The 10,989-nt window shown below is 42.4% G+C and overlaps 1 protein-coding gene across 1 annotated transcript; it reads left to right on the forward strand.

Annotated features, from left to right (window-relative positions):
* Nucleotides 1-131: 131 nt before the first annotated feature.
* alg10 (ALG10 alpha-1,2-mannosyltransferase) lies at nt 132-3,663 on the forward strand. Its single transcript, XM_069699982.1, has 3 exons — nt 132-486; nt 835-1,032; nt 1,115-3,663. The coding sequence occupies exons 1-3, from the start codon at nt 322-324 to the stop codon at nt 2,177-2,179; spliced, it is 1,428 nt and encodes a 475-aa protein (XP_069556083.1). The 5' UTR covers nt 132-321; the 3' UTR covers nt 2,180-3,663.
* The last annotated feature ends 7,326 nt before the right edge of the window (nt 3,664-10,989 follow it).

Here is a 10,989-nt window from a genome sequence, read left to right on the forward strand (position 1 = left end):
ATAAAATAAATCACATTTATGTTTATTTTAACCATTATTCGACAGAAGCACGACGCTAAATTATCTAGCACAGCCTAGGAACTAATAGTCTCACGGGAGTTTCAGCGCCGAGCGTGTTTCCGAAGCGGACCGCCAGCTGTTCAAACCCCCCCCCCCCAAAAAAAAACTCTTCCGTTTAGCAACAGATTTCTCCCAGTTTCTCTCTGAACTGAGGTCGTGCAGCGGGTTTAATACGCGAAATCTAACCGCTATGCGCGTCGCACACCGGCTGGCGTCGGACTGAGACCTGCTCCGCGTCGAGTCGCCGTTTCCTCGTCCAACATGGAGAAATTTGAAGGCTACGTTTTCACGGCTCTGTGCAGCACCAACTTCTTCGTGTCCTGCCTGCTGTTCTCCAGAGTTACTCGGGAGCAGAGGCAGCCGTACATGGACGAGGTTTTTCACGTGCCGCAAGCTCAGAAATACTGCCAGGGAAAATTCAACGAGGTAAAGTCGGACGTCTCTCGGGTGTGATTTGTAAACGTGGGAACGAAGTCCCGCCGGCGGATTAAAGGCTCGCCAACAGCGCGGCTTTTGTCTTTTTTTGTCTTTTTTTTTTAAATTGAAGTGACGTGGCAGCTTGGAGAGGTTTTAATCTCCGGACATATGGAGGGGGCTTTTAGCAGGAGATGTAAAGGACGTTTAAAGCTCTATTGATCTCCTGAACTTTACATCACTCGTGAATGAATGAATGAATGAATGAATGAACGACGCCGTGATTCTGCCTGATGGTTGACTGAAATGCTATTTGGAGTTTAAAATGACTTAACTCATGTCCGTTTTTGATTTGCGCAGTGGAACCCGATGATCACCACCCTGCCGGGCCTTTACCTCGTCTCCGTGGGAGTCATCAAGCCTGTGGTGTGGCTCACCAACCTGACGGGCGGGGTGGTGTGCTCCACGGCCATGCTGCGCTTCGTCAACCTGCTCTTCAACTGCGGCAACCTTTACCTAATCTATCTGCTCATCTGCAAGCTGCACGTCAGGGAGAAGGTGAGGTCACGGGAGGACGAGGACAACGGCCAGTCATCTTGGTTTTTCCTCTGACGTCATGTTTCTTCTCTCTCTCTCTCAGACTCGAACAACCTCACGCCGGATCCTGTCGGCGCTGTCGCTCTCCACCTTCCCCGTGCTCTACTTCTTCAACTTCCTCTACTACACCGACGCTGGATCTACTTTCTTCATCCTCTTCACCTACCTCATGACGCTCTACGGCTGCCACAAGGCCTCGGCGCTGCTCGGCGTCTGCTCCGTGCTCTTCCGGCAGACCAACGTCATCTGGGTGGCCTTCTGCGCGGGCACTCTGGTGGCCGCCAAAATGGACGAGGCCTGGAGGGCGGAGCAGACCAAAAAGAGGGACGATAAGGCGCCGCCGCCGTCCCAGGTGCCTCTTTCGTTTGGCGGAGCTAAGAAAGTGCTGCTTTTCACCCTGGAGTTCCTCACCTCCCCCGGTCACGTGAAGGCGGTGCTGCTGGTGGCGTGGCCTTACGCAGCCGTCGGCGTTGGGTTCCTGGCGTTCGTGGCGCTGAATGATGGGATCGTAGTCGGCGACAGGATGAGCCACGAGGCCTGCCTGAACTTCCCCCAGCTCTTCTACTTCTTCTCCTTCTCCCTCTTCTTCTCTCTCCCCGTGTCGCTGTGTTACCACCGCGTCCTCCGCTTCCTGCAGGCCCTGAAGAAACAGCCCGCGTTCTTCCTCCTGGTCACCGCCGTCTCTCTGCTCCTGGTGTGGAAGTTCACCTTCGTGCACAGGTACCTCCTGGCGGACAACCGCCATTTCCCCTTCTACGTGTGGAAAAAGCTCTTCCAGAGGCACGAGCTGGTGCGTTTTCTCCTCGTCCCGGCGTACGTCTTCGCCGGGTGGAACTTCCTGGACTCCTTCAAGTCGCGCTCGCTCTTCTGGAGCTTGGCCTTCCTGGCGTGCCTCCTGTCCGCCACCGTCCCCCAGAAGCTCCTGGAGTTCAGGTACTTCATCGTTCCGTACCTGATGTACCGCCTGCACATGCCTCTGCCCTCTCTGCCCAGACTCGCGGTGGAGTTCGTCCTGTATACGGCTGTAAACGCCGCCACGATTTACATCTTCATCACGAAGACCTTCCGCTGGCCGGACAGCACGGCCGCACAAAGGTTCATGTGGTGAAGAAGAGAGGATTTTTTTTTAATTTTTGGAGGAGGATATTTTTTTTTAGTACTACTGCACAGTAGGACAAAGTATCAGGGCTGCATTAAGGAATACAAAAAAAGAACCATAATGATGGATTTCATCTTTCTTTTTTTTGTACCATTTCACCAATAAAGTGGAAATTTTGAGAATAAAGTCAAAATGTTGTAAGCCTGGCACTAATACTAAAATAGAAAATAAAATGTTTCACTTTTCTTTTTGTTTTCCTGAATGTGGCCCTAATACTCATTGCATTACAGAGCATCATTACATGAGACATTTCAGAAATCAAATCAAAGAGTATCCAAACGGCGTTGAAAATAACAGGGTTTGGTATAACTCGGACTGAGAATCCATATTTCTAATTTATGTGCGACATGAAATCAGAAGCATTTGTCAGATGTTAGAAATGTTGAGTGATGTTCTGTGAAAAAGGCTACAATCCTAAAAAAAAACAACAGGTCATGCCTATTTACTGTGATTGAGTTCTTAATTACAAAAATAACAATATTGTAAAATCATCAGTACTGGTCTGAAACATTATGGTCTGTTTGGAGGAGAATTTACTGTAAATAAAAGTTGTTTCTACCTAAACACTTTTTTTTGCTTCTAAAATGTAATTTGACCTTTTTTTTTTCTGTGAATTTTCTCAATGCTGTTTCACATCCCATCTTCTTGATGGGATGTGAAACAGCATTTTTTTCCCCCCAGATTTTATTTTCTAAACTAAATGTAAAAATGAAGCACTATGAGTCCAACTTTGGAGGAAGAGCTGTTGACACGAGCTGTAAATAAAATCAGTGAGACCAAAAACAACATAGCCATATTGTAAAGTACAGAGTTTTTACTGGAGGGATGAATTTTTTTTTTTAAATTATTATTATTATTTTTTTTATAGTTTTACCAGTGAAGAACACTGATGGACACTGACCCAACTTTGTAATAATGGGACTATTTGAAGATAGAGTACGTTTTCCATCTGGACTTTGATTTGAACTTTGACCAAGCCATAAGGCTCCACTGCAGGTGACTGAGAAATGTGTCAATCATTGTTAATTAACATGCTTTTGTGTTTTTATTCTTTGTGAACAAGTTTATATTTTGTACTTGATGATGCACGTCCGGCCTTCTGTATGTTCCCCTTCCTGCCGGCTGCTTGATTCGCAGTATTTCTGTTCCATAGATTTAAGTAGTGAGTTGATCTCAGACCCAACAAAATCGGACTGCTTTCACTTGTGACGTCCGATGATGAAGTTCAGTCAAAATCTTCACATCATCTGTCAGTTTAAATTTTAGTGTCGTTTATCAGTTCAGATTTTCTTTTATCACATCAAAGATGTCTGACTCGTATCTGTCACTCTGCGAGTTTACTTGTGTGCACTTAGTTACACACACTGTCCATCCGGCTGTAAGTATGCTGCTCTCCTGTTGATACAACTTTTGAATAAAAAGTCTTGAGTTTAGAGAGCGCTTGTGTCGAATGTATTTAGCACAAACTTCAACCAGAACATGGAGGGCAACAAACAGGCCTGAAGAAGGAAAATACAGTTTAATTCAAGTAGTTTTTGTTAGCTGATCATTTTAATTTCTCTACTTAGACAATCAGTTTCAAATAAGTGTTCACATCAGACTTGAACACTAATACAAAGGGGTTCAGTTATAACATTACTTTCCTCTGCAGACTCAGGGAATGAATTCAAGTTGTGATTCTGACTTGACTTCCTCTGTGTTCGAGGGTCCAACAGACACTTTATATGGGAAAAATGTTAAAAGCAATTGTGAACTTTTTCTTTTCTTCTGACCTGATTTAAACCCCAATATGTAGAGAAATCTAACAAACCGGCCCATTTGATAGATAGCTAGAGGGTGACAATAGATGGTAATGACCTGAACCAATTGTGGACAACTACAGCATACAAATGTACTGTCAGCATATAAAAAGACATAATCCACTGTATTGAACTACAGCTGGAAACAGAAATATTGTGTTGGACCTCAGAAACAGCTATTCCCAAAAAAAAAACAACGTGTATGATCAACTCATAAAATAAGGAAACAACATGAAGTTGAGCTGATAAAAAAAAACAACCTATGTTGAGGTTTGTTTTTCCAAGTGAAAGAGGACTCCAACTAGAAACGGTCACTAGGAGGCGCTACAGCCCGAAGCTGGATATTCCTATAAAAAAACAACAACATGTAATTCATCATGAAGTGAATTCAATCAAATTGGTTATGAATGTGAAACTCTGTCTCCCCTGCCACGACTAAATAAGACTGAAAAGAGCACTTAAGCTCCAACTCTGTAAACACAAACAGTCTTGAGCCTTGAAGACAGTTTGGCTACTCTTAAAAAAGTAAACAAACAAACAGCAGTGCTTTCAAATGAAATGAAATTGCAGCCTGGCAGAGAAGAAACAAAAAAGACAAATCTCCAGATATAATAATAACAACAATAACAATAAATTGATTCCCTTCTTTCTCAGAGTGATTCAGAGTAGTCTTCATTATTTAGGAAGCGAAAGCTCAAACGGGAGAAATAGAAAAACAAGAGTCCCTGTGATTGCTCTCCATCTAACCTATATCATTACTAGAATTTAATTACATCAAGCAGTGAGGGGGCCAGCTCACAGGAGGGACTTTAATAAAATCAAACTGGGATGATTATACAAACACTGATTGCGCCACTCAGCCTCTCCGAGCTGCTGAAAGGAGATACGTGTGCTCATTGCAGAATATCGCCTGGAATACAGACTTTAGTGTTTTGTTTTCCGCTGAAGCTCCCTGCCTCTCCTGTTCCCCCTTTTTCACTGCCGCAGTTAGTTTTGACTTCGGGGAACGATGACACGACAGATCAGTCTCTCTCACCACTCTGGTCTGGCATTTCGAATTACAGCCCAAAGAGGGAGAATACATCATTTCTGTTTGCTTTCTTTACTTCCTGATGCAGTCATGGTTCGCCCTTCATAACGAAGAATATCTGATCAGTCCTGTTTGAGGAAAAGCATTAAAATAAAAGTTACAAAATTACATTGATTGGCCTCCAAGTGTAGGGAAGGTTTTTTACCGACGATTTTCTTTGAAGCAGAAAGAAATATTTGACTTAACTGGGAGGGCACACATCAAACTGGGGACACAATTAACTTTTGCAGTTAAACATAAGTCGATCATAATGTTTTTAGTTAATTTAATTTATGTAGTTGTTCTGCTCATGTTAATGCAAGAAATAATGCATAAATTTAAAAAAAGTGTGTCCTAGTACACATGAAGCTCAGTGTAAATTCAGTTAGGAAGACGACCTGTATGCCTGATTTATTCACAATTCTTTCTTGCGCTCCCAACCAACCAATCAGACACAATATCACTCAACAGCAATTAACCAATCATGTCACTGGTGTCAAAGTTTTATTCTCCTCTCTTCTCAGCCGTCATTTCACCCCGTTCACCTCCAGTCTTCGTACTTCATACAGTATTCCCTGTAGAGTCACATCTGGACCCTCAGCATTGTCTTCAGCCCATCACCATCATCATCATCATCATCACCATCATCACCATCATCATCACCATCATCATCCTCATCACCAGTGTCTACACCCACAGGGTTTCCATTAGTACTCACAGGCTCAGCCCCTTCAAATATGATGACATCACGATGGAGTCAAATCACCAGGGACTCTCACATCTCCCACGTTACTCTTGTTTGTGCACATGGCAATAAAAAAAAAATCATTTATGTGTCTTCTGAGTGAAATTACATGAGTGAAAAGGAAATCTTATAATGCCCGCCCCTTTATAAACAATATATGCCGGGTCCAGTTACTGAACAAACATTACCTCTGTAGTGTCACAAAATAAGTAAATATCCAAAGCCAAACACAGTTACCATAAAGTACCTTTCTCTATACACTTTCTTAAAATATAATATTCCAGTAACAAAAAAAACCATTCATTATAGACGCACCATTTGTGTGTCTGCATGAATATGTGAGTGTGTGGAGTCAGCAGAGCAGCGGTGATGTCATCGCTGTCACATGACTCTCTGACTCCCCCGACACCCTTGACCCTTTCACTCCACATCCGTCATCCGTCCCACACGTACGTCCACATGTCAGCACACGTAGATGTATTCACATGTCTGGGTGGACACACACACACACACACACACACACACACACACACACACACACACACACACACACACACACACACACTGCATCAAACATTCACTAGAATCCCAGTGACCTATTATCTTCTCTCTCTCTCTCTCTCTCTCTCTCTCTCTCTCTCTCTCATACACACACACACACACACACACACACACACACACACACACACACACACACACACACACACACACACACACACACACACACACACACACACACACTCACTTACACACACACAATACATAATACACACACACACACACACACACACACACACACACACACAGGTTTGGGAGAACAACACACACACACACACACGGCTAATTGTGATGGAGGCGAGGTGTGTGTGTGTGTGTGTGTGTGTGTGCGTGTGTGTGTGTGTGTGTGTGTGTGTGTGCGCGCGCGCGCGCGTGCGTGCGTGTGTGTGTGTGTGTGTGTGTGTGTGTGTGTGTGCGTGCGTGCGTGTGTGCGTGCGTGCGTGTGTGTGTGTGTGGTGTCCACCTTTCAAACAAAGGCAGAACGATACAAAGAATTAGTTAACTGAGTGACCACGAGGACCTTTTGTCTCACTTTGTCTGCTGCTGCTGGTGTTTGTCGACTGTGACGAAGAAATCAGCTCGATTTATTTCAAACAAGCAGAAATGAGAGAGAGCCAGAACATCGCTGGTCCTCAGGAGCAGCACAAGGTAGCTCATAGTTTACTCACATAGTCTTGACATCACAACTTAATCATCTCACCATCTTGAGACATTATTGTAATAATCGGCACTTAATTATCTCCTTCGGTAAGTAGTATTCAAAGGCAGATCACTGATATAGTCTGAGAATAAACTGTTTTCTAGAGATCAGGAGTTAATTAGGCTTCTTACTATGACGAGAGGGGAACAAAATGACTTCTCTCACAGTAAAAAAAAAAAAAAAATGGAAAAGGAAAGTTTGGTGTTAGTTTAGATTAAATGAATCAGGATAATAACAGGACTGAGACTAATTTGGGGCTCGCACCCTCTTCGTCTCGACCCACCACAGCATCTGACAAACTCGTGCTTATTATCTTTATTCTTTAGCGCTGTAAAACATTAACACCAAATGACTACAAAAGTACAGAATATGAGTTTTATAGTTGTACAGCAGTGTTGTTCAGCTTCCCTGTTAAATTACACCGGCCTCCATCTTATCTACAGACCAGGATGATATTTTCTCTCCTGCTGATGCTCATGTGCTGTGAGTGTCACTGACTTCTAGCTGCCAGTCGAGATGAGAGATCGAGGCAGTGACACGCTGACAAAGAACATTTTTAACAATTGGCAAGACGGCTGTTTTTGACAACTGTTTCTGCAAAACAACAATATTACTGTCATGCAAATTGAAGAGCAGTGTTTGAATTATTCTGAAATGTTATTTTAGATTTACAATTTTATTTTTCTGTAGAATTGATCTCATGCATCATCTCATGTGCGGCTCATATAAACTTTCCAAATGTTATCACACCGCTTGGATCAAACTCCGATAGTGAAATGAGTATTTTACAGCAGGTGTGACGCTGAAAACTCTTTATCCACCATTTTACAGCTGCAACAGTAGCGATGGAGAAGGAGCCTATTGTCGACAGTGTGCAGTTGTAATTACTCTTAATGGCAGAAGGGGGAGACAAAAGCTCCACACTCCAGGTTTAATTATGTTTCACGAACAAGACAACACAATAAGAAGAGTGTTCCTGTGCCCTCAGCCACTATGGAGGTAGACTGTTCGTCAGTATCGACCTGTGTGAACAGTACTGAAGCTTACTATCAATATCAATCTGCCCGTCCTTATTACACAGCACCTATCTGAAGCGATCATCGCTATCTACTTCATGACACGTGAGTTTGGGAGACCCAAAGACATCATTCTGACTCAGAGGACCGTAGCTCACTAAGCAAAGGGTGGAGTAGCAATAAAAGAGTTCAAAGTGCTGGAAACAAGTCACAGAAATGCATTACAACAACATTTAAAGGGAAAATCTGTCAACTCATAATTAGTACAGTTGTATTATGTATGTTGTAGTTCCTGAAGTCAGAGGAGACACTTCTGAAGACGTCATCAGGTTACCGCCGCTTTGTAACGAAGACCGCAGTCTGTGTTTCAAACTGTGGGAACGTGTGTGTTTCAGGAAGCAGGGAGGATCTAATCAAAGACGAGATTGAGCTGGTTTATGGGGAAAAAACAAACAAACAAACCTGTTTGAACACGAAGATTAAATGAAGTGGAGCTCGGTGGAATATTACAGTGAAGAGGAAGATGAAATAGGACAGTGTGTGCCACATTGCTTACATCGCTGCGCTTAACAGAAATAGACAACTCATATGGGCCTTGCATATGCTGTAAGAGAAAAAAAATGTTTTGTAACTTCAGTGTGTTTTAAAACATAGTAAACAGACGCATGAACCTGAACACGGCAGGTATGTGCTGTCTCGTCGCACCTTAGAAAAACAGAACAATAACAGCACATGAAGAAAATGTTCTATTTATATGAAGGATGGTGGGAGTTCAGCGGGTGGAGCGGCCAGAACATGTGTTTTGTTTTATCGACGGCACACAGTAATTATGCAACCTGCCCACATTCACACGAGTGGCGTGCTGTCTGTCTTTAAAAGTTTGATGTCCCGTGAGGGCTGCGTGGGCGCCGATTTAGTGATCCAGAGGTGTCCTGATGTCGCTTTCAGGTTTGCACAATGCAACTCTGCACTCAGTGTTGCAACAATCACCTGAGATTCCTTTTCTTTTCCTTTCTTTTCCTTTTCTTTTCCTTTCTTTTCCTTTCTTTTCTTTTCTTTTCTTTTTCTTTTTCTTTTTCTTTTTTCTTTTTTCTTTTTTTTTTAAATCTGGGAGAAATATTTAAATGAGATCCAACTTTAGCTCCGTCTCCGTGGCAGGTTGCTAAGCTACAGAGAGTGTCAGGAAGTGACAAGCGAATATAATTACGACCCTGGTTGACAGACAACGACCACAGTGTTCATTAGACTTACTCATGCATTAAGGCATCAAGTCTTTTTAAAGGACAAAAATCTGACACGACCTTTTGTATCGACTAATTACTCCATAATCATTTGGTGAATAAGTGTTTAAACAATTAAGGAGCAAAGGAGTCATTTTGTTTGCTTACAGTATGGATGGTCTGATGTAAAGGCTGAGTATTGTGCCTCTGGTATCCCAACCTGGAAAACACATTCAGTATATTATTACAATTGATGGCCATAAAAATGAAAAAAACAAAAACAAAACATAAAATGGTTATTAGTTGCGTTTGTCCCCCTCGCTGCTCATTTTCTCCGCTGTGTCTTCCTCTGAGTAAACAGTCTTGATGTCTTGGTCTATTGCTGTTAATGACCTGTGTTATTCCTCTGTAATGTGTTTGTGTGTTTTCGTGTGTCGTTTCTTTGCATTCAGCGCTGCTCGCTCTCTCTGCTGGCACCACTTTGATTGACAGTGATATTAGCACCTTTTTCTCACTCTGCCTCTTTTCGAACCTCAATCAATCTATCCATCTATTTCCCTTCACCTCAAGGGATGCTGGAAAAATAAAGCTATTTATAGCAACCTCAGTCATGCACCAACCCTGTTTGTGCAGGAAAAGAAAGACACACAGTAAAACATCCAGAAAAATGCATCTGAATTTCAACTGTATTTTCAATCAAAGAAATTATAAATGGAGCCGATGACTGCGCGTGAAAATAATATCTCAGGAAGCATTGTGGGTCTGAATTATACTGTGCATCCGGAAAGTATCCGCAGCGAAAAAGTGAAGCGCTGTGAATACTTTCCGGATGCACTGTGGATTAAATTAATTAGGGCAGTGATTTATGTCGATATTTCAATCTTTATTCCCCTAAAACTGAAGTAGTAAGTAACTGTAAGTAATGTAACTTCGGTGAAGTTTGTAATGTAACGTACGTACTTATTGTAACTTACATTTGTAAGTTAACCTACGTTAACATCTCACTTATGTTACATGCGCAATTTCATTTTCCGTTGGAAGTTTGAGCCAATATATTTTCGTCACGTCGAGTTTGTCTTCATAACTTGGACAATAGTCTACGTCTGGGGGAAAATGTTGCTCAATAAAAATAAATAATTAAATAAAGTAAGTTGTTAGCCTCCTGGGCTTCGAGACGCCGCCCACGTTGCGGTTACCTAGCAACAGTGTCTTTACGACTTAACCATGTCGTAGCCACGAGCTCGATTTGAACGCGGCAGCATTCAAAATAAACACACTTATTTTAACTCAAACTATGATCTTTTCCTGGACAAGTACCCTCGGTGCCCAATATACCGAAAAAACAAAAAACTGCAACCATTTCACATTAAACATGTTCGTCATTGTTGCCATGACGACAAAAGCAAGTGCTTGGTGGGACATGTAGAATAATTATTTTTTTTTAAAAGGAAGAGTGCACTCACTGCATAGATATAAAAGTAAAATATTCACATTTATGTCATTTGGTTGAGATTAAAGTCCTCAGATTTGATCTGCTCTGAACAAGTTTCAGTCACAGAAACCATTTTTGAACATGAAATGGCTCCTGCTTCTCTCTCACTTAATGCACTGCAGTGTGAGGGGGAAAAAAAAGGATCTTTTAACACTACAGC

This window comes from Brachyistius frenatus, unplaced genomic scaffold (assembly GCF_029030835.1).
Source record: "Brachyistius frenatus isolate BFR_SWC_R1_liver_20210118 unplaced genomic scaffold, ASM2903083v1 Contig_32, whole genome shotgun sequence".
Lineage (NCBI taxonomy): Eukaryota > Metazoa > Chordata > Actinopteri > Embiotocidae > Brachyistius > Brachyistius frenatus.

Bases quoted from the DNA above. Each gene is read 5' to 3' on its own strand.
- alg10 (XM_069699982.1), top strand. From the start codon at position 322: ATGGAGAAATTTGAAGGCTACGTTTTCACGGCTCTGTGCAGCACCAAC. The intron at 487-834 runs GTAAAGTCGGAC...TGATTTGCGCAG, and splicing joins GCCAGGGAAAATTCAACGAG to TGGAACCCGATGATCACCAC. The intron at 1,033-1,114 runs GTGAGGTCACGG...TCTCTCTCTCAG, and splicing joins AGCTGCACGTCAGGGAGAAG to ACTCGAACAACCTCACGCCG.